We start from the raw sequence: 23,230 nt of genomic DNA on the forward strand, positions 1-23,230 counted from the left end.
GCAGCATGTTCGAACATCATTTCAAAGGTTGTGCGCAACAACAATAAGCTAAATAAATCTCTAAATAATAAAATAGAAAAGTTAAAACAAGCAATAAGAATGACTAGATTGGTCGCTTCACCCACCGTACATCAACCCATAAAGAAGACTCGCAAAAAATTAATTTCAGGTTGATGCCGCTCCCAGAGGGATGTCTCCCTCCAAGTGATTTTTCAGTAGCTATCTATAAAGTTTTATCCCTCCCAGTTCCCATATACTACGCATATGTAAATCCTAAATGACCTTTGAGTCAATTGCTGTAACATTACCCTGAGAATCCAGACGTTATTATGATCATGGGCATAGTCCCCCTCGGCAGACAGGTGGCTGTCTGCTCTGAATGCAAACAATCGCATTCGTTTGTTTATTCAAATTTCGTCTGGGGGACGCTGAATCTTCTTTTGGGGTCTGGTCTGCAGTGTCTTTCCATCGTCAATTAACCGACAAATGTATGGAACCCGATACCGATCCCGAGCCAACGCATCTTCTTTCGTCGCCCGGGAGGCGCGACATATCATAAACACGATTAATGGCTGAGAATTTTCACTGTTTAAATGGCTCGAAAAGCACCACCACCACAATTCCACATTTCAGCTACTCATTTTACTGTGGGAAATTTCACTTTGGGTTTTTGAATTAAAGTTACTGAAAAATCTGCAATTTTTCTATTAGCTAAGACTTAATGCTCAGGTAATCGATAGGGAATTACTATGGCAGCTTTATTTATTCTAAGCTAATCCATCAGATCGAATGACAGTTACATATCTTCAGTTCAGGAACTCGGTTGGGATTGGTAGTCGCTTCCTTTCAAGATGGATATGTGGCCCCATCCAACAATCGGTTCGAGTCTGACCCCTTCCATGCAGAACGGTTGCCTCCAAGGTCAATTAACATAAGGTATTTATTTTAAGTAAACGCATTCCTAAGAGCATATCCTCTCCTCCATCACAATTATTGCAAAAATGGAAATAGAAGGGAGAAAATTAAACGGCACAACAATACATACATACATACATACATACATATGTACACAGGACATAGGACGATTCATGTTCTACTATTAATACTACATAATAATTATTAATGGGCACTGCCTCACCTTTTCGTCCACACTTTGTTCTCTGTACGTGTGCTTGTGTGTGTGTGGTTGGGAAATTCGAACCGGCAATACCAACAGAACAGCAGCCAACCCAACCGCAACCAGCCAGGGCGAAGAGTTGTACCCAGGGGTGACAGTGGCCAGGAGCGGGGTGGTGTGGGGTAAATGCAATTGAACACGGCGACCACCACACGTTGCAGTTGCAGTTGCAGCGACTTTGACTTGGTGGACGGGTGGCGGCAATTGTCGGCAATCTTTGATGTGTGCTTTGATTTCCGGCAGCGAGATAAGATTCTTTTTTACTCTCTGCCTTCTCCTCCTCCAGCACCAAGTTTTACTGCCACTCCTGCTCCTGCTCCTGTGCCGGCTGTGACGTTCTCATTCTCTTTCGATCATGCGGTTTGCTGCTTCTGCTCCTTGTCTTTAGCTCTCCTTCCTCTTCCTATCTCTCCAACAGTTGCATATTTTGTTGCAAAATAAAAGGTAAATTGCGTAAGTAATGAAAGAAAGATGTTAGATGACAGGGCTCCCCGTTTTCGTGTCTCTCCCTCTCTACCTAGCCCTTTTACACATATCGTTTTTCAGTTCAAAGAACACGCTCAATTGGAAATAAATCGATGCGCACTTCCGTAGCTCTCTTCCACTTCCACTTTCTCTCTTTCACTCTGTCTCTCTCTTTCCCTTTGCCCAATTGTCATAGCAGCTAATCCCACATGTAAGCAGTGCACAAAGCGAGTGTGTGTGTGTGCTTGTGTTTGCTTTGGAAGTGCGCACCTAAAAATATCTTCAAAGAGAATCAATTTGACTGGAATCCGTAATGAAATGGCCCCGGCCACATAATAGCTAATGGCAAGGCACTATACCTATTTCGTTATACCTCTACCCCACCCCTCAGCAGCCCGCAGCAACGGATCATCTTTTGTTTACACTCTCTATTCTCTTTTCACATTCTTCTTTCAGGTGGGCGGGGGGGCTCAAGAGTGTCTCTCTTAAGTGGCCTAGCACTCGCACCGCTGCTTGAGCATCGTCGAGTATCGTCGGGGATCACTTTGGATTAAACCAATTGTGATAATGGGGGATCGTTTTTCTATAGTGTTTGCACAGGGCATTACACAGATGTTTTGCAGTGCATTAAATCCCTACACGAATGAATGAATAGGCACCTGAATTTATGCTAAATCCGTCTCTTCAGCTGGAAGGCAGCAAAAATTCTTCAATTATATTCCAAAGAAAAAACAGTTCGAAATGTGATGAGCTATTACATATATTTATTTGATCTTTAAAGTTGGTTTGATCTTAAGCTATAATCAAGTTCTGTGGACAGTCAGTTCCCATAGCATCTGTCAGTCAGAGTCACGCAGTCAACCCCATTCCAGTGCTAACTTTGTGCACACATCTTTCCATCAAAGTGGAACCGCAATGGGCTGGGGGACTTGCTCATCCGTTAAGCGCTGTCAACATGGAAAACGATCATATTTTCCACACCGCGTCACACCGTCACTGTGTTCCCCTTGCTGGTCCTCGTAGCTCGCTGACTCCGACTTGGGCTCTTTGGCTTCACGTTTGCTGGCGGTCTTTGATTTGTTTGCGCTTTTCCGATTCTGCATGGCTTTCTCCCCGCGAAGCCTCCTTCCTTCCCTGGCATTTCCCGCGATGTTTGACAAAGATGTGTACGACGATCCGATGTGATGCCATCGGAATGGATGTCCCACCGAACGACCAGCCAACTGGCCGACCGATCCGTTCTCCCACATTCGTCTCGGGCTGGAATCTGCCTCTGCCGCTGGTCTCTCCGCACTACTGTGTGTGTGTGTGTGTGAGACATTAACTAGTTTTCTGGTCGGTCGAGTTCAAAAGCGCTTATTAATCTCTGGTACTTGTGTTTAGTACTTTTAAATACGTTTTGAGTACTTTATTCAGTATGCTTGATGTTTCGCCGCCGCTTCGAGTCACGATGTTTGCCTCAGCTCTTCCACTTCATCCACTCAGCCTCAGTCACAGCCACTCTCATCTCTTCTCTTCTCTTCTCCCTTTTGGCTCCACTCTCCTCGCGATTCGCTTATACTTTGTTTTTAGCTGTTGGTTTTTTTTTCGTACCTCTCGCGAATTGGACGCGCGTCAATATTTATTTTATTTACCTTTTGATTTGCTCTACACACGGATCTCCCAATGCCCTGGGGACCGACCACGGACTATCTGCATTGTTACACACACATACACACATACACGTACACCCTCGAAACGGGCGCCTGCAATTCAATATGCCTGGACTCCCCGGCGGGATTTGTTTGTTAACATAGGAGCCATGGAGCCCACTCTTTACGCAAAGAGAGACTTGTACCCGCATGCACTTTAGCAGCCAGGGTATGCGCTGTACTAAGCTCAAGTGGCGCGTTGCAGACACATTCGTAGATTCCTGTCTGCTGCTAGTGGATAGCTCAGATATAATCCAACATTTAGTGGGTATCCGATAGTCCGTATTGGGTGTGCAAGCTACTCACTTGATGGATTTGCCTGTCGCTTTGTTTGCTTCTCGTTCTCGTTTTGAAGAAGCCATAGGAATAATGCGATAATTACAATGCCAAGAATCATTCGGACCAGGTAGGTGGTAAGGGGAGTCGTGTGAATTACAGCGGCTCAGTCCAAAGGACCAGACCAGAAAGTCTTAAGTTACTTGTCGAACAAGCGAACAAGCGAACAAGCTGTGGGGGCCATGGGCAGGGTCCCGGGATTAGGCGGCAATGAAGGAGTTTCTTCTGTTGTTTTGCAAACCAGCAGTGGGTCTGTGGATCTCTTACCACGTCAGTTACAGCAAACGTCAGCCGCATAAATCTCCCAACAGGCAGGTGGGAAGTGGGAGTGAAAGAAAGCCAGTCAGAACGTGATGAATGTGCTTGATATGGGTATTAGTTGGTACAAGTATGTACAAGAGGACAGTACAAGTTTTTGTTTAGAAGAGAAACCCAACTAGGCTCAGGGTTTCGTGATTAAGAACTTTCTTCTATACATTTCCTAGAACAAACTCAGCTTCAGCTACTACAAATTGTTGAGTACTGTGCGGTTATTTAATAGGCCTAATTGCAGGAGTTCTACATTTCAGCTCATCCTTTGAGATGCTCGAAGCTCTCGCGGTTGGGGGAAACTGATATGCAGGCACAAACCAGGGCAGGACAGCGTTGGAAGGGGCAGCGAAGCCTGGCGCTAGTTCAGGTAAAAGCCAAGACAAAACAACAATAAACCTCAGCACCGACCCAACAATAAAAATAAACAATAAAAAATGTGCAAAAAAACAACACCGAAAATCTCGAATGAAAAAATCCAAATAACATTGTGCTAAAAGCCCAAGAGAACCAAAAAAAGGAAGACGCGATTTTGATGCCCTTTCGACATGAAATTTGCGTGGAGTTCTCGCCATTTCTCAACTAATCTGAACATTCCTGCCTTAAAAACATAGCTGGGAAAGCTGCATAGCTGCACCCGTTCCAGGAACAGCTGCCAAACCGATGGGCGCTGCTGCATGACACTTGAAACGAGTCGGAATATGAATATTAAGTGCATTCTTCTGTTCAAACTTTGGATACCCAATACACTGCAAGGGTATACAAAAAAGCTCAAGAACTACATACTTCAGCCATAACCCAATGTGATCTCTTTTGTGCGCGGCGGCCGGCCCTAGACAATCGTCTATAGACGGCTGGCGGATGGAAAGGAAGGCGCGCCGAAAATAATTTGCCATATCCTGGCAAGCGGAACGGGACAGGGGCACAACGTCCTATGAGTATGCAAGGCAGTGGAGTGGGGAGGGGGTAGGGGGTAGAGATAAGAGAGCTCGAGAGCCGAGGGAACTTTGTCGGCAAAAGATGAAAGCAGAACTGGGGTGCTAATAAAGTTGCCCAGAAAGAACTTTGATCCATGGCCCAAAGAGGGAAGCGGCGGGAAACGATCATCGTATGCAGTCGAGACTCCCGGCTACAGGCCCTCCGCTCTGTGGTGTGGTGTAGGTGCTAATTTAGCGACCCCACACACACACGCACAGACAGGCAGACAGATAGACAGAGACAGGGACAGAGAGCGACTGGCAGGGTGGGGGACACAGGCACACAGGATTTCAATTTTCAACAGAAATGAACTTCAGATAAGAGACTAAATGTCAAAATTATCAACACACTCGATGCACAATTAACCCATGGTTGGCACCACCACGAAGCACAGAAAACTGGCCCCCAAGGACCATTGAAAGTGTTTTTATATCGAAGTAAATATTTTTGGTTTTTGCAATAAGATTGCTCTTAAATTAACCCAATGTCCGAGATGTCCCTAACATTTAAACTTGAAATGGTAAGTAATATTATTTTGTAAACTTAAATTAATTTATTTAAATTTATCCATTGAAAATTAAACAACGAAGAATAAAGTGCTTGACGATTTTTGTATATTTTAAAATTTAATATTGTTTCAATGCTTTTCAAATTTCAAATGCAAATACCAAACACACTTTTTAATGGGTTAAGCGCCGCGATCCGCGGCTCTGTGGTCTTTTGGTATTGAAGATTACAGATGGAGCGAGAATGAGAATGAGGATGAGGATGTGGGGGATATGGGGAGAGCAGACAAAGTGCAAATATGTGTTGGCCGACCACAAAGCACACTGGCACCAGAGCAGAGCACACACATGGCCAGAGTCAGAGAGTCAGAGTCAAAGGGAATCCAGCTAAAAGCCAAACGGGAAGAAGGGGAGGCGGAGCATCGCATGGCTGAGTGGCGTGGCTCGCCTTACCTCGAGATGCCAAAGTGCATCAGGCACTAAAATGCAGAAAATTGAAACAGGCTTTTAATGAAATGAAAGCGCCGCGAGAGATGAGATGCCTGGATGGTTGGTTGGATTGGAATTGGATGGATGCCGCAGCAGTCTGGGCCTCAGTGTCGGTCGGGGCATGGCTATGGGTATGGGTCTGGGTCTGGGTCTCTGGGCTATCGCTATCTCTGGCTGACTGGCGTCCCGCCAAATGGAGATGAGGATATGGGGTAGCGCGAAGATGGTGGCAAACCAGAGCGAACAACAAAACAAAAACAGGTAGGAGCCCCCCACAATATTCTGGATTGCGACTAGAGTATGCCCTTTAGACCACTAATTCGATTTATTGTGGGTATTTCTTACCATCAAATGTTGCCCATACTCGCACAGACTGTAATTATTATTTATTTCGAATGATTTATGGCAAAAATATACAAAATATTATTTGCCATTGAAACATTTCTCTCACTCATACGAGCGGCATCTGCGTATTCCATACAATCCACTCTTACCTCTTCTCCATCAACGAATGAGAAGGAAAAACAACAGCAAAAAATAAAGAACACAAAGAGTCAATTAATTAGTAGATGGATCCACGATTATCGCTATATTAACATTGCACTGCAGTTACAGTCGGAGTTGTAATAGTTGTGGTGGTCGGTGCTGGGAGACGTGGAGAGTGGTCTTCCTTTTACTTAAGATAACGCCCGACAGAGCACGGTATGGGACTCCATGGGTGTGGGGCGACTGGCAGGCAGGCGTACTGGAAGCTGGGGCGTTCATTAAATGATAAGAGTGCGACGGCCAGCGAGGCCATGTGATAAGAGAGCATTTGAACTAGCCCGCTGGACAGGTAAGAGAGCAACTGCAACAGACAGACGGCAGCAGGCAGGCACATGGTGTATTTATTTACAGGAGACGTCTTCACCACAGCGGAGTCAGTTTCTCTATCCCTCTCTAGCGCTTGTCTGTCTAAGCGTGTTTAATAAGTTATTGGTCTTCCCACAGCGGCGGACAACGTCACCCTGTTGGTAATTTCTCCATGGGCAGGCGGCAGGCAGGCAGTGGCGACAGCTGCCGGTTATACATACATAAATGATTTGCACTCTCTCCCACTCCCATCACTCTGGAAGTGTCCAATCGCTCTCCCAATTGAAATGCATTTGAGAGAGCAACACACACACAGATCCACAAATTGTAGGCACGGACGGAGAGAGAAAGAGAGAGCCCGAAGCCTTGCGGTTCTCTACTGTTTATGAATTAGAAAGAATAGGAAAAAACAAACAGCGTTTCCCACATTTCACTGGCGATTTCATTATTTTGCAAATGCCAAAATACACAGACATAATGAATGCATATCTTTGGTTACAACGAAAAAATGTTGGCCAACGATTAGGCCAAAGAGAAGTGCAGTCGAAGCGGTTGATGGCAAAGCAAGGGAAACAGAAACAGAAGCTGTAAAGAGAAATATGATTTAAATACACGCAATCCTCGAGGCGCCACAGCGGGCAGCACTCGGCAGTCCCAGTCTCTGCAGTCTTCGCAGTCTCCCGTCCTGGAAGTCATGAAATTTATGATGCAATTTACTTGCAAAAACAGAGACACACGCACTGGAATGGAACTGCAGCTGGAACTGGAACTGGAACATCAGCAAAATATCATTTTTGCTTCTTCCTCCCTCTATCTCTCACTCTCTCACTGGCCTCGCATGCTGTTTTGGCAATGCAAATTATTGCCATCGATCAAATCGAATCCAATTACAAGTCCTATAGACATGAACAAGGGGAGAGAATAAGAGCACAGTAAATTATTAAATAATTATGCCAGGGTACAGTGGAAAAGCTTCTATCAAATTACAACAGAGCTGAGTCAATTAGGAAACAATTAAAATGCACAGCAGCAGGGCACAGCAGCATGTATTCATGTGACCATTGCTGTTGCTGTTCCTTGTTCCTTCCTCTGCCCACAGATTCTCTCTGTTCCTTTTTCGACACGAGCAGAGCGAAGAGAATAGTCGTAAAATAGAAGAGAGAGGAGATGACTGGACCACATGACTCATAATCTGTCGATCGAGGAAGCAAGAAATGAAGCGAAGCGAAGCGCTTCGATGACTCAGGTTCAAAGATCACACAAAACTTTGACGACTTTTGTGCAGGTAAAGGTAAAGAAGGAAACAAAATCTATAAAAAATAAAACTTGCTGTGAATATTTCATTCAGATTTCAGTTGATTCCGTTTCAGCAGAGATCTGAGATGAATCTGCTGCGAATTTAATCCATAAAGAAAGCGAAACCAAAACCGAAACATTAAATACCCTTTGCAGGGCGACTGTTTCTATGGCAACAGCGCACTTGAGATGCGAATATGGAACAAGCCAAGCTCCTGCATAAGTCGAAATACTTAGCCTCTCCAAGGGTATGCACAAGCCGAAGTCTGTTGGCTGGAGAAGCATGACTTTGCCTTTGCCTTTTGCCTTTGCCGCACTCCGCCGCTACGTTGTCATCATGCTGGCCGTGTCCAATGCGGCCAGCCACGGTGCATGCTGCATGCTGCATCTTCCTTCTGTCTCTCGCTTCACTTCGTTTCGTTGCGTTGCGTTTTTGTGCGAAATTATCATTGGTATTATTATCCATTATGAGGCCTAATGCGCACAGTTCCTGTGTCTTCCAGGGATGCGATGGGGCTGCAAAGGGAGAGCTCCAGTGGCAGTGGAAAGTCATTCAAGAATTTTTCCCCCCCAGCATGGGAAGAAGAATGAGAGGGAAAAACTATGACAACGACAACAACTCAATTGCAGCAAATTGCTCAAAATATGGCCGGAAGAACCGAAATACACTCACAAAAACAACAGACATGAAAAACTGTACAACAATTATTTATTCGTTATTTAATTATTGAAAATTTGTTGTCCATATTTTTATGCAGCCAAAAATGTGCAAGAGATTTATGTTCGGGAATGTGTTTTTTTATTTGCACGAATTTTCTCTTTTGTGTAGCGATGAGGATCAAGATGCAGGCCAAGAGGTAGCTCGCTACGGAATTGAATGCACGTTTTGTTGTTGCTGTTGTTGTTCGCCATCCCCCTCCCACCATCGGCATCGACCGCGTCTGCGTTTGCGTCTGCGTCTTGTGCTCTGCTTCTGCTCTTCCCTGCCGTCGGCTTTTGGGTGCTTCTTGTTTTTGTTGCTGCCCTGCCCTGCCCTGCCGCTTGAAATATTGCCCCGAGGGGCGGTTCAATTTTGATGCATTTACAACGTTCAGGGTGTTGGTAATTATAGGGACTTTATGTCTGAAAGTTTCCTTTATGATAGCGTTTTTTTACGCTGCCCCCCTCCACCTAACAAGTTTCTTTCTTCAGTCGTTCCTTATGTTGTTGTTTTTGTATTGCTTTTGATTGCTGAATTAAGTTGGTCGCTCAATCGAATTGTTGTTTTTTTTGTAGGCTCTTGGAGAGACGCCACGCCCCGCCTCGGTCCGCCCCCGCCCGTAACCTGAAGGTGAAGGTAGAAACCGAAATCCAAATGCGGGACACAAATTGTATGCTGTGGGAGGAGGGAATGCCTCAATGGAATCGAATGCACTGAGCAGCTGAGCGGAAAGAGAATGGCAAACAATTGCTGAAAACAAATTAAAGAAACGTAATACAAATTTTGTAAATCGTATTTTTGGTTAAATTGCTACTTTTGGACACTTCTATTTTGCATAAATAACAGACTAATAGATAAATATTTTAAAACAATGCAAGTGCTTTTTGAATGCCCGCCAACAGTTGGCAACAGTGTTCAACAGTGTGCAAAGTGACAGCTGTCACAGGCTGGCGGACCCAGCACTCTCTCGTTAGCTATCGTAACTGGCAAATGAAATTGCCGCCAAACTGGAAAGCGACTTTTAAGATAAAACAACATTAATATGAAAACAATTGAAGCATTTGCTTATTTTAAATAAAATATCTGCATATATTTATGTGGAAAATTTGTAACTTCAAATCGCACTTGCAATAATGGCATTTCAATCGAAACTTATCGATGATTTTTATCGAGTTTTGATTTTGAAAATGTTTCAAATTAATGCTGCGCTTAATGATTTGTAATTTATTAAAAAAAATATGCACTTTACATTATATATAACTGAGGAATTCAGGTCATAGCAGCAATAGCGATCAAATCTATTGGAGCATGACCCAAATGTTACGATGGAAAGGCTCTTCCAGGTCCAAGATTAATTTCTCATTTTGTCAATGACATGCTGGGTGTAGGCGGCCACAAAATTGGCCATCTCTGCGTACATTTGATAGGAATGATAGCCTCTGTGTGGCACTTGTGGCAGTGCAGCAGCAGCAGCAGGGGGTGCAGGTGCAGGTGCAGGTGGAGGTGGAGGCGGAGGAGCAATCTGCTCGCGGGGCACCAGCGAGAGGCAAATGTCGCCGACCTGCAGCTGCTGACACTTGAGCTCGTACAGCTGAAACGACAGCTGAGGATTGCAGGAGGCCCAGCCCTGGCCATAGACGAACAACGGATGACCCGGCAGCACCTCCATATTGACCTGCAAAAGCGCAGAAGAGTTTCAGTTGAGGCGTCAGTGGGGGAGAGCGAAGGTTTGCTCCTACCTTGGCGTATCTCGTGTCGTAGCTAAAGGTGATGGTTACGTGCGCCAGTTGTCCGCGGTCGATCCGCACAACTGTGGCCTCGCGCAGATCAAAGAGCTGACTGCGCAGCGCCGACTGTATAAAGTCCTCGGTGCGTATGTCCTCCACGCGGCGCAACGCCCCATTGGAAAGCTCAATGTAGGCGCCCTTTCTGAAGCACTCACTGGAGTCAGGCCGAGGACTGCAAGCGGAACAATTAATTATTTGACAGCGACACAAATCGAGCGACTTACTGTGGCTGCTGCTGCTGCTGCTGCTGCGGCGGCATCTTGTATGGCTTGTAGCTGTGATTGGGCACGAATTCCATTTGAATGACAACCTCTGCGCTGTGGGTGAAGCTAACAACTGATGGCACCAGCCTGGAGCCAGGGCCCGTTCGGTTTTGATATTCATTCAGTCCGGAGTTTCCATGGAAATTCCCTGGCCCTGGTCGTACCTGCCCGTAATCTGCACAGGGCGACAGGTACGCGCCAGACAATGGCCAGCGGATTGTACCTAGCATCGGGGATCGGGGATCGGGCTTCGTTTTCCGCTTAATTGTTTTTGTTTGGCGCGTAGCTGCGGCGCCGTGTTGGCTGTTGCGCCAGGCGCCTTCCCACCTTCCCACCTTCCATTCGCCACGCAGATTTTTCTATTGAATTTCTAGTCTTTGTCTTTGCGTTTATTTGGTTTTGCGCTTTCGCTTGGCAGAAGAGGAGTAGGTGGCGGTGGCCTTGCTGGCAGCCACCTGGGGCCACCAGTTGCGGCCCATGGCATACATGTAGTAGCGCCCAAAGAAGTAAACGACGCCGAGGGCCGCGTAGGTGGACGTCAGCAGCAGCGGCATGAAGGGCAGTCGCTTGTCCAGGCCCAGCAGTGGACTGAGCACGTGCTCGTACAGCGGTATGGCCGTGAAGCCCAGCATATATGTCCACTCCAGCCAGTGGAAGCCTTTGAAGCCCGCAAACATGCGATAGAGCTGCCCATAGAGCATGGCTATGTACGACAAGTAGAGCGAGTAGCGCGGCACATACAAGTCCACGTCGTAGAGCAGCGGAAAGAGCGAGAAGTAGGCAGCAGTGCTCAGCACATAGGCATGCCGGGCATCCTCACGATTCACCAAGGTCAGCAGGCTGGAAGCAGGACAAGGACATCATTTAGTAAAGATTTTCCACGGCACATTCAGGCACTCACCATAGCGGTATGAGCACCATCAGTATGGCCTTCTCGTGCACATGCCAGCCGAACATGAACGAGGAGCAGGCACACAGCACCACAGCACGCAGGAACATCGAAGGACTCTGCCTGCACAAATTCAAATGAAAATCATCAAAAAATTGTAAGGCTAAGTTTGCGCTTCTTACTTCTTGGAGCTCTTGAAGAGCTTCAGCAGAATGGGCAGCATAAAGGCGATGGTCAGGCCAAAGGTCATGGACGGCGTGATGGTGGGCAGCACTTCGTGTTCGATTTGCTGCACGAGGCCCGATGTGGTCGTTGGCCCCGCACTGGGCCCGGTCTGCAGCAGCTTGGCGGCCATCTTGTCGGCGGTGTTGTACAGCGCCCAAATGTTGGGCGCCCAGTAGGCGTGGGTGAGGCCCCGCTTGAAGGGGAACAGGCGGGACATGAGCTGCGGCAACTGCCGCCAGAAGGGGCCAAAGGAGACGACAAAAGGCGAGAGTCCAACGGCCAGCAGCTTGAGGAGGCAACGCCAAAAGGAGCCACCCTTGGCGCTGGCCTGCTCCAGGCAGTAGAAGCGCAGCAAGTAGACACCGAAGGGCGGCGCCAAGTACAGGAAAATGTGCTTAAAGTTGAGCAGAACCGCAAAGGTGAAGGCACTCCAGAGGTAACGCTGCCGCAGCAGGGCACTTATGCTCAGCAGCAGTATGCCGAACATGAAGCCATTGTACTGGAAGTGTATGTGATCGATGAAGATGAGGCCGACGTTGAGCAGCAGCAGCAGATTGCCGGCAAAGAACTGTTGGCTGCCCCTGACTACGCCCAAGGCGCTCATGCAGCTGCGCACGCCCAGCACATAGATGAGGTCCATGGCCGTCACCGAGAGCCGTTGAAAGTACAATGTGGCCTTTGACTCATAGTTGAGGTTCTCCACAATCAGCATCCGCGGATCGATGTGCTTCGCCACCTGCGACAGCAGCCACTCGAAGTACGCAAAGAATGGCGGATAGTCCAGTGTCCACTCGCTTGTCTCATCCAAGTACCAGCGATTCAGCGGCAGATTGTGCGTGATGGCCAGCCAATTGCGGTGCACCTCAAAATCCGTGGAATGGCTGCAAAAGTTACAAGTCGCTGGAGTGAGGGGAGGAGGCTGTGGCAACTGACTCTGCCTCTGACACTTACTTGGCGGGAATGAGTAGTATTTTGAGGCCTGTGCTGATCCCCACCAGCTGCCAGAAGCAGTCCTTATTGAGAATCATAGGATTCGGCTGATTCATAATGGATGTGGAGGTGGATGGTGGATGAATCTTTATTTACGTTTTATGTAAGTGTGACCGTATATTTTTGTTGGTATATTTCTGTGGGATTTCTGTGCTCACATTTGAGACGCAAAAATGAGGAACGAGAAGAGAATCTCTTGCTCTCTGCTGACCTAATCCTCTCTTTGGCATGTGACCGCAAGGTATGGCACACAGGTAAAAATAGGACGAACTTTTCGAAGCTCCCACCTTTTGCGCACCTGTTGAGAGGATCCTAATAGTGCATGCGAGAGCTTCTGGCAGGAGAGGATTTCCCTGACCGTTTAGAGACAGGAGAGGATTTCCTTGAGCAGCTACTTAACAGAGATGTTAGCTAGCGAGATCTGTTTTGTTGGTACGAAAATTATTACTTGCAATCCAATTTGCATACATAGATGGCGCCACCTTCACAAAATCTGCTGTGAAACCTAGCGGTCATTATTGCAAAGCAAATGCAGTGCAAAAACGAGACTATAAACCATCGACAGTGAGTAAGTTCGATAGTGTCCATCGATAGTACCGAGAGTGCCATCGATAGTTCTCCACCTCTAGCGACCACCACCACCATACAAAAAAAATTAAATAAAACAATAACCAATATAAAATAACGTGACTAGCAAAAAGTCCAAACGTAACGAAGAAACAACAACAACAACAACAAAAACGAAGTAAGAATTTATATTTTGTGTAACGATGTCAACTGTGGGCGCTGCGAAGAGTGCCGCCAGCGTGTCCGAGGCGCGTCCGGAGGCAATCTTTCGGGAAATCAATGCCGATCAGTCGGATGAAGTGGTGGAGATTGAGTCTGCCTGCATGAGCTGTTTCCAGAATGGCATCACCCGAGTGCTGCCCACAAAGATTCCCTTCTTTCGCGAGGTGGTCATCATGTCCTTCAAGTGCGAACATTGCGGCTACTCGAACAATGAAATGCAGTCGGCATCCGAGATTCAAAAGTCGGGCATACGCATCGAGCTGGAGGCAAAGACGGCAGCGGACCTTAATCGGCGTGTGGTGCGCTCGGATAACTCCAGCATCAGCATACCCGAGATAGAGCTGGAGATACCAGTGCAGTCGCAGAAGGGCGAGGTGACCACGGTGGAGGGCATCATTGAGCGCACCATTGCTGGCCTGTCGCAGGACCAGGAGAAACGACGCATAGACCATCCCAATGAAGCAGCGTCCATTGATGGCTTCATTGAGCGCCTGAGGCAGCTCAAGGAAATGCAGAAGCCCTTTCGCCTCCTGCTCGAGGACATTTCCGGCAACAGCTTCATTGAGAACATTGTGGCACCCGCCACAGATCCACAGCTAAAGACGGCGTTCTTCACACGCTCCAAGCAGCAAAACGAGCAATTGGGTGAGTCCGCAATTGGATTGTCAGTCAGCAGGCATAACTCTCTCTCTCGCAGGTCTTTACGAGCAGAATCATGACGATCATCTGCTGCAGCCCATCGCCGAGGATGAGTGGCCCATTGAGAATCTGCAGGGCGAAGTGCTGCAGTTCGCCACCAACTGTCCGAACTGCCAGGCGCCGTGCGAGACGAACATGAAGCTAACGGAGATACCGCACTTCAAGGAGGTGGTCATCATGGCCACAGTGTGCGGCAGCTGCGGCCACAAGACGAACGAGGTGAAGTCGGGCGGCGGTGTCGAGAAGCAGGGTGTACGCTTCAAGGTTAGCATTGCCAGCAAGGACGATCTGTCCAGAGATGTTCTGAAGTCCGAGACGTGCAGTCTTTCGATACCCGAACTCGATCTGGAGGTGGGTCCCCATGCCCTCTGTGGACGCTTCACCACCATTGAGGGTCTGCTGGTGGCCATGCGGGACCAGTTGGACGGCACCTTCTTCCATGACTCGGCCGACGAGAAGACCAAATCGAAAATGGACACATTTCTGGAGACATTCGATGCGGTCATGAAACTGGAGAAGGTACTCACGCTGGTGCTGGAGGATCCCGCTGGCAACACCTATGTCCAATCGCTGAGCGACGATGACACCCAGGCGGACGACAAGCTAATCGTGGAGAGATATGATCGCTCCTTCGACGACAACGAGGAGCTGGGTCTGAACGACATGAAAACCGAAAACTATGAGCAGGATGCGTGATAGCCGATGTGGCCGTAACTCCACTCCACTCGTACACTGGGCATTTATCATAAAAACCAAATAGAAGTTCCCTTTTCCCCTTTCTCTAAGTCTATTAAAAATGGAAATAACTTTGATTCGAAATTATATGTATGGAAGGCAGCACCCTAACGATTCAATCTAATTAAATCATCTTGAAGATTATGCTGCGTGCGCTTAACAGCACACTGGAATGTTTAACAGCAGCCCTCTGTTAAGGTAGATGGCGCGTGATTGCGCGCCGTAAGCAATTTTTGTAGCTGCAGTGTAGATCTGTAGAAAGGAAATAAAAGCTCCACGATATTTGCCTTCCTTGTTAATAAGAATTGTTTAACATTTATGCAAATGAGCATTCGATGTACTTTTCAAGTAAAATACTAAAATATGACTAACATAGCTCCGAACAGCTTTTCCGCTGTGTTAATCTGTCATATGTGTACCGGTATGACTTTTGCCAAAGTTATTCCACTGGCTGAATCTATTTGTAATCTTGTAAATTCTTAAGAAGCAGAAACAAACTTAATTCTTTTGCTTAAAACATAAAATCTATTCTACTAATCATGCAGCATGTGTTTTTATTTCAAAGTCGAATATGTAAGTGTCATAGGCTCACAGCTGACTTGCGCGCTTAACAGCACACTCTCCACACTGCCCGGCTGGGTCCACCATTGTTGTGTTTATTTTATCTCCATTATAATCATAAAACAATTACACTTATCCGCTGTCGCATCGACACTTTTAGATTAGTTGGAGCCGCCTCGAAAGCACATTCCAACATATATTCTAATTACGCGCCAGAAAGAACACAGGCAGGCAACACAATGACGGAATTTGTGCCGGTGCGTGGCTTCCAGGAGCTCCAGAACATGCTGGATGTGCACAAAAACAGAACGAGCCCCATCTACTTGTATTTCTTTGGCGAGAAGGACAGCAAGGGCAAGAGCTGGTGTCCGGACTGTGTGGAGGGTATGAAAACAGATATGAAAACCCAATTCCATTGCTTAAACTTCATTATTGTTCCTCTTGCTAGCTGAGGAAGGCATTATGACGGCATTCCGGCAATACACTAAGGATGCCCTTGTTCTCGTGGTGGATGTGGGCAATCGGGATGCGTGGAAGGATCGCTCCGACGCGAATAAATTCCGCAAACCGCCATTCTCCGTCAACTCCATACCCAGTGTGTTGCTCTGGAAGGGGCAGCAGCGGCTGGAGGGTGATCAGCTGCTCAAAAGCGGATTGCTGAAGCTGTTCTTCGAGGAGACGGCGAACCCCAAGACTTAGCCGTAAAGACTTATCCAACAACAAACTATAATAAAATGCTTTACATGAATGGGCATGAACAGAAAAGAAAGAAAAATGCTCCCTCTCTTTTTCACACTCGTGAAATGTGCGCCCTCTGGCGGAGAAGGTTCAGTTGGAACACGCCGCTTGTGGCGCTATCTTGTAATTAACAGAACATGTCGCAAAATACTCGCATGCAGGCTCGAGAAAACAATTCAAATTCATTTCTAGCGAGCTCGCTTGCGAGCGTTTTGCGGAACTATCGCAAAAGTCACGTTCGTTGGTTTGCTAGCCAACGAATATGGGCTGTCAATCTGAGAAAAAGTCATAATTACTTACGCTTCAAAACAGCCGCTAAAAATATTTTCAATATTTATTAAAGTGTATTCATCCTCCATTAAAGATGTCGTAGAAAATGTGTAGTTACTATGTAAAAAAAGGACATGTAAAATAAAAAGGCATTTTTGTTTGTCTTCTTTGTTTAACCTTTTTTGTATGTCCAATTCAATAAAAAGGAGTCCTTGTATTATCAAAATTGTAGAGAATTCATTAATGAATCGAATAAAATTAAATGTTCAAAGGTGAGAGTCATCACTAGCTTTAAATATTTAATCAAATAACAAAATAGACAAATATGATTTACATTGGTATTTACGGTATGTTTTGAAAAGTGAGACAGTATTAATGGGTATATTTCGGAGTGCCGGACGGTGGTATTTTTCATCAATAAATGCACGGTCACTGGTCGGTGTGGCGCGCGCGGATAACGGTAAAGACCCACAAAGCACCGTAACGAACGCTTTCTGGCGAAGCACGCGGCGTACGGCAGGCAGCCTAACGGTAAACATTGCAACACGCGGCTGTGTCGGCCGCTCTCCCGCGCGCACTCTCGCTCTCCCTAACATTAGTTCTTGTCGCCGGCGGTGTCATCATCCTTCATCCTCGTCGTTTGTTTGTTTTTTGGTTCGTTATACCGCCGACCGCTGTTATCGTTAGCTGTTAAACGTTTGCCGCTATTCGCGGACCGGTGCGTTTACCGCGGGCTGGACCACCGCGCCGTGATACCGTTACCGCTAACCGTTACGCGCGTTCGAAAAAAGCCAGCCACAAAAAGCAGGCTGGCCCCTGCGTAGAGTGGGACAAGGAGTGGTTGGGCCATGAATAGAGCGGAACAAAGAGTGTTGGGCCATTAAATAACGCCACAATTCCCGAATGTAGGTAAAACCAAAAAGGGTGCACCCACACACACACACACACGCACGCACGCACACACAGTTGCGCGGCTGGGCTGGGCTGGGAGGCGGGGAAGATGGGAAGATGGGAAGACGCCTGCGGTTGGTTTTCGGCTGTCCGGCTGCTTGAACCCATTTAACCCGCTTGCCGCACGCCAGTTTGTGGAGCGGGGATGCGAAATGACACGGGAGCACAGCCAAAAACTGTTGCATACCCGCTACTCAAGGGTTCCTTAGAAGCAGAAGGAACCCAACAAGACGGTTCATGACTGTTGCGGTTAAAGCAGCCTTAAAGAGTGTGCGAATTCCCGACTAATCCTGAATTTTAAGTCTAGAAAGGATTGCCCAAGCTCACATAGATATTTCCTAAAAAGTGAATAAACATCTTTAAACATAATATTTGGAAAAAAAACGTTGCCAAATCCACTGGCAGTCAACAATTAAATCCAAGCTGCCGATTATCCCCACACACGTTCTTCAATTGCCTTTGCACGCTTCTTCGTTTGTAGAAATATCTCTGGAAATCGTTCCTCCTTCCTCCATACACTTTGGGTAGTTTGTGTGTATTTTTGAAGAAAACTTATTGTATGCGCAAATAAATAATAACGACCGACGAACGCCTCTATGGCCCGATGCTGCGGCCCATTTGGCGGCCTGGTGCTAATAAATATGCGAGATGACAACAACAATTATTTGAACAAGTCGCAGCGAATGGGGCAGAGAAAAGGTTGCCTATACCAAGAAAAAAATTAATATCATAAATTAAATTAAATTGACAAATGTGAACGCGATCGAAGAGCGAGAGAGAGAGAGAGAAGTTGGGGCCCCCTGAAGGTCACTGAAAATATCTGCGACTGTCCAAAGGCATTTTGTCGCATGATCCAATTTTTGATGCCGATTTCGATTTCGAATGCGATGTCTTAATTAATTCTTAGCACAAAATTAGGCTGACAACAATAATTGCAAAAAGAAAAGCCGAAATTATTGGCTCGCAAAGATTTTATAGCCGAAAGGTGAGGCAGAATTTAAGTTCTTTATTCCGTCAGAGTCTCCCTTGAGCATTCCTCCCAAATGCGTACTGTCGATGGGCTTTTCATCATAGTTTTCCGGTTTTGCATCTGCAATTCCAAAGATATCTTCATAAATCCTTGACTACTTCCTGATCTGAATTGTGCCACAATTTCCAATTAAAATTTTTTCTACTCTGGCATCAAAAATCAAATTTAACGAAGAGTCGAAAAATTATTTGTGATTTATAATAAACGAAATTAAATTTGATTTTGCCTGCTACATATATTCTCTCGTGCTGGTTGTTTTGTCAATTAAAAATCCCGAAAATACTTAATGAGGCACGTAACAAGGTAGACAGCTGTCCGTAGGAGAGCCTGGGGCTTGGGGCATGCCCCGCATCACACACCATATGCGAGTATCTGCGTTGTTCTTAGTCCAAATTCAGCGAAATGTCATTAAAGAAGATCGTAAAAAAAAGATGCGAATAAATTAGAAGGAACAACAAATATATGTACAAAGGTTAGATGCATATAGGAAAATTATATCTTCTGCGTTCTATGGGCTTGGGAGGATTAAGGGAAGACATGGAATTGGTTTAGTTTTTTTTTTTATTAATATTTTTCGGTGTGCCTGGGATGGGACTTAAAACTTTTAGCGCGCCGTCGATTAGCGATAAATATTTGCGTATATATTTTATCTTTGCTGTGAGTGCGATTTATGGTGTCATTGAAAATCATAATTTATTTATAATTCCCAAAGAACTGTCACACAGAGTCCACTGTTGGGCGAGTGGGAGAGGGTGTAAGGGCGAGAGTGATGCAACTGTTTCTGTTGCTGTATCTTTGTATCTATCCATAGATGTGTCTGGCCTCTGCGTATTTATTTATTATTAATTTTTTTTTATTTAATTGACGCATTTAGTCCATAACAACGGCAACGGCAACGGCAACAGGCAGCGGCAAACGTGTAGTGCATATATCATCGATATGTGGAAATTATATCTATCTATAATGATACAGCAGATACCCAAACAGATATTTATATACGTACAAATATATATTTATCCGCTGCTGATACACACGCATGCCCAAGACTTGCATATATCTGAATCTATCGAATTGGAAGTCAAAAATAACAGCAAAATAAATATAAAATATGCGAACAAATCCAATCAAGTGTCACACACGCGCTGCCACATGAAATATGGATTAAAGTTTTTTTGTTGTTGTGCGGATTGACACCCGCAAAAAGGGGGAAATGCCAAATGGCAAATCGAATGCAAAAAAAGTGATCCGAGATTATTTCAGGGCTTAGATAGTGTCAAAAATATAACAAGTCAATTTTAGAATTTCAAATTTCAAAGCGAAAGACAATTAAAGTGCGCTCCTAGAATAAATATTTCGATATTTGCGAATAACGGACCACAGGCTCTACGTTGTGTGTGCGAGAGAGGGAGAGAGGAACACCTCAGCCCCCCCACTGACCGATTTGTCAGCCACGGAAAAATAACAATTGAGATAACTTAATGCCACGCTTGGACCGGGCAACTGGGCAACTGGGAGCTCTGTCCGCTTATCACAATGTGCAGAAGTTCTCTGCCGCTGATAGAGAGGGAGAGAGAGGGAGAGAGAGAGCGTGGTGGCGGGTAAACAAAACTGAGCGTCGAAACGAGTTGAAAGTCAAAAAACAAACAAGCATTTTGTATCGGTTGTTTCTTTTTTGCCGCCAACTTCGTTGCTAATGACGACACGAATCAAGTACGGAGTGGCGGAGGGAGGGTGGTGGAGTAGGGGATAGGGGGTGTGCCGCCACACTATTTGGCAATCGTTAACAACGTCAATGGCAACAACAAATGCAGCGAAATGGGATTATTTCTGTTGCTGCTGCCTGCGCTCCTCGTCAGCGAATTTTACGCCATTGATTTACAGACCAGTCGAAACGTCACCAAGGGTTCCCCCCTTAAACCCCGCCACCCCCCACCACCCTTGAAATTCGTTGAAGTTCCGTTCGGCATTGTGTTCGATATGGTTCGCTTCGATTCGAATGATTCTTAACTGTTTGCTTAATGGCAATTATAATAAAAGCAGCAGGCAGAAGGCAACCTCGACCCACGGGTTACCCATTCTCAATCGGCTTCGATTTGGACTGAAACTTTTGTCTCGGCTGTCCGTGTGCCTGCATATGCTCTCACGAGAGTGCTGGGTATACAAATATATATGAACAATAGCAATAACCGTAATGGCAACAGCGGCAGCAACAGCAGCAGCTGCCCTCCCCCCAATAAACAAATTCATTCTGATGGGAGAGAGAGGGAGAGAGGGAGCGTAACCCTTGCCGCTGTAGCCCTCTGCCTCCAGCGTCGTGTTGCAGTCACAATCGTGGGTATCTGAGAATGTTTGAAGATAGTTGGAGATTCGGCCACCCCCCAGCAGCACCCAGAGAATGTATCGCAGTTGGGCGCCGGTGCCGATTCCGTTCGGTTGGCTTCGCTTTTCTCTACTGCTGCGAAACTGTTTGTTTTTTGTTTGCATTTTAATGGTTAGCTGCCTCCATTCAATTGCAATTGTAATACGAATTATCAGCAATGGCAATAACAATAACCGCAAAGACAATAAACACATTTATTCTGTCATTCTGACGATCGTCGCGTGTGAGACGAGACGGAGACAGTCAGACAGGAAGATACTGTATGGCGTACAATAAAGTCGCCTCGTGATTGTGCTTGTGATTGCGATTCCAATTCCAATTCCGCTTGTGTTCATCAACATCAGCATTGAGCATCCAGAGACAGCAAAAAAAAAAGCAATCAAGATTGATCGAAATCGCAGTCGCAATCGCTCAAATGTTTGCCCTACAAAAAGACATTGGGAGGTCCCAGAGAGCAGTTTGAAGTAAAGTAAAGTAACAGCAAATTCCATTTTGATCCCCAGGAACTTTTCTACACCTGAGCTTATCTGTAATTAGTCTCTGATAAATGTTATCTAAACGCGAGTGAGCATCAAGTGCAGCTATCTAACAGCTTAAATGCAACTACCATAAAACCCAAAAGTTATCTTAGAGCCACATAAATGAGAATGAATGCAATGACGCTGATCTGTTCCAGTTTGTTCAGGCATAATCATCCATCCATCCATCCGTCCATGCGTCAAGTTTTTCCCATTGAATCTACAGATTGTTGCCAGTCACTGATTGATGAAACAATTTGCACAAACTGTGCGGCGAGTGCGAGTATTTGTCACTTGATTACCCGACTTATTGCTGATCTCACAAAAGGCACAAACCCTTCCCGCCCAGCTCCCCCTCCCTGCCTCACTAGCCAATCTCGCGTTTGTTTGTGGACGTGGTTAGCGGTTTGGTGAACTTCCAGTCTCGTGTCTACGCTGTGCCCTGTGAATTTTGATACTTTGCTTGCATTTTTGGATCGTTTTTGGATTATTCAAATTATTTACATTTTTCTACGCCCAATTGGAGATTGAACATTGAACATTTTCTTACGCTTGCTCTCAGATTTCTTGCGGCACTGCGTGTTTGATTCGATGAAAAATTTAATTTTTGGAATTCTTTGGATTCATTTCAACTACTTTGGATTATTCAGAATATGTAAAATACGTTTAGGGAATTTATTTATATTAGTTTCTAGACTTTATCCTTTATCCCCAACTCCTTTTGTGTAGCGCATTCAACGGTCTGTGGCATTTCATCTCTTTTGGCTACGATTTGGGTCTTGCCTGCTGTGCATCTGCAGCTTTCCACACGTCCGATCTCATGATTTCATTTTCATTTCCATTTTTATTTTATTTTTTGTTGTTTTATTTTTACTGTTTTGTTTTTGCGTGCGCGATTAAAATCGCCCGCGGGCTCGCTCGCTCGCTCAGTCGTGCTCTCGCTTGATGGCGTTTTCTATTTCCAATTTCATTTCCATGCGGAATGGTGGGGTAGGGGTGACAGCGACAGCGTCAGAGAGAGGCTGAGGCTGGGGTCTGGGGCCGTGGCCGCATCGTTTCAGTTGATTTTGGCGCGTTGTCGGAGCGACAGAGGATCGTTGAACGTTGACGGAATTGCACGCGTTTTTAGACGCCCACGAAGACCGCGATCCGATTGGAAAATCGTGTTTGTTTGAATCGAGGGAATCTCGACTGATAAGCCCCGTTCCCCCTTACCATCTCCCCCCGCACTAATCACACACTGTGTGTGCGCGTGGGTGTGCGTGTGTGTGTGAGCGCATGTAAATGTATTCTGTAACTGTGTAATTGTCTACAGGCTTCCTCAGATAACGGGCCGCATAAATTACTGCAAATAGCCGATTGAAAACTTTTCGCCTTTCCCAATGTTCTTTTAAGGCAAATTTTTGTGTTGGTTGTTTGTAATTTTTTGCATTTTTTTTTAATGTGCCAAACCAAAGAAGAGAGTTAAACAAAACTAACAAAAATAAATAAAAAGAAATCGGTAATTTGTGCGATAAGCCCCCAGGCCGCTCTCTTTTCAACGGAAGAAACCCACGGGAAGCTGATAAACAGTTTGGCGCTCAAAAGAGTGGCAGCAAGAGTGGAA

The 23,230-nt window shown here is 45.9% G+C and overlaps 4 protein-coding genes across 4 annotated transcripts; 2 read left to right on the top strand and 2 right to left on the bottom strand.

Annotated features, from left to right (window-relative positions):
- Positions 1 to 10,067: 10,067 nt before the first annotated feature.
- On the bottom strand, positions 10,068 to 11,104 carry LOC117901253 (ataxin-1-like). Its single transcript, XM_034811949.1, has 3 exons — positions 10,811 to 11,104; positions 10,539 to 10,758; positions 10,068 to 10,474 (listed from the first exon to the last, which is right to left on the bottom strand). Exons 1-3 carry the CDS (start codon positions 11,077 to 11,079, stop codon positions 10,151 to 10,153), a joined length of 813 nt encoding a protein of 270 aa, XP_034667840.1. The 5' UTR covers positions 11,080 to 11,104; the 3' UTR covers positions 10,068 to 10,150.
- Positions 11,105 to 11,204: 100 nt separating this feature from the next.
- On the bottom strand, positions 11,205 to 13,055 carry LOC117901249 (probable dolichyl pyrophosphate Glc1Man9GlcNAc2 alpha-1,3-glucosyltransferase). Its single transcript, XM_034811934.1, has 4 exons — positions 12,915 to 13,055; positions 11,921 to 12,844; positions 11,751 to 11,861; positions 11,205 to 11,689 (listed from the first exon to the last, which is right to left on the bottom strand). Exons 1-4 carry the CDS (start codon positions 13,007 to 13,009, stop codon positions 11,239 to 11,241), a joined length of 1,581 nt encoding a protein of 526 aa, XP_034667825.1. The 5' UTR covers positions 13,010 to 13,055; the 3' UTR covers positions 11,205 to 11,238.
- Positions 13,056 to 13,605: 550 nt separating this feature from the next.
- LOC117900380 (zinc finger protein ZPR1) lies at positions 13,606 to 15,253 on the top strand. Its single transcript, XM_034810735.1, has 2 exons — positions 13,606 to 14,387; positions 14,440 to 15,253. The coding sequence occupies exons 1-2, from the start codon at positions 13,724 to 13,726 to the stop codon at positions 15,135 to 15,137; spliced, it is 1,362 nt and encodes a 453-aa protein (XP_034666626.1). The 5' UTR covers positions 13,606 to 13,723; the 3' UTR covers positions 15,138 to 15,253.
- A 587-nt stretch (positions 15,254 to 15,840) lies between these two features.
- LOC117890411 (thioredoxin domain-containing protein 17) lies at positions 15,841 to 16,482 on the top strand. Its single transcript, XM_034795226.1, has 2 exons — positions 15,841 to 16,121; positions 16,186 to 16,482. The coding sequence occupies exons 1-2, from the start codon at positions 15,977 to 15,979 to the stop codon at positions 16,434 to 16,436; spliced, it is 396 nt and encodes a 131-aa protein (XP_034651117.1). The 5' UTR covers positions 15,841 to 15,976; the 3' UTR covers positions 16,437 to 16,482.
- Positions 16,483 to 23,230: the final 6,748 nt, after the last annotated feature.

This window comes from Drosophila subobscura, chromosome A, assembly GCF_008121235.1.
Source record: "Drosophila subobscura isolate 14011-0131.10 chromosome A, UCBerk_Dsub_1.0, whole genome shotgun sequence".
NCBI lineage: Eukaryota > Metazoa > Arthropoda > Insecta > Diptera > Drosophilidae > Drosophila > Drosophila subobscura.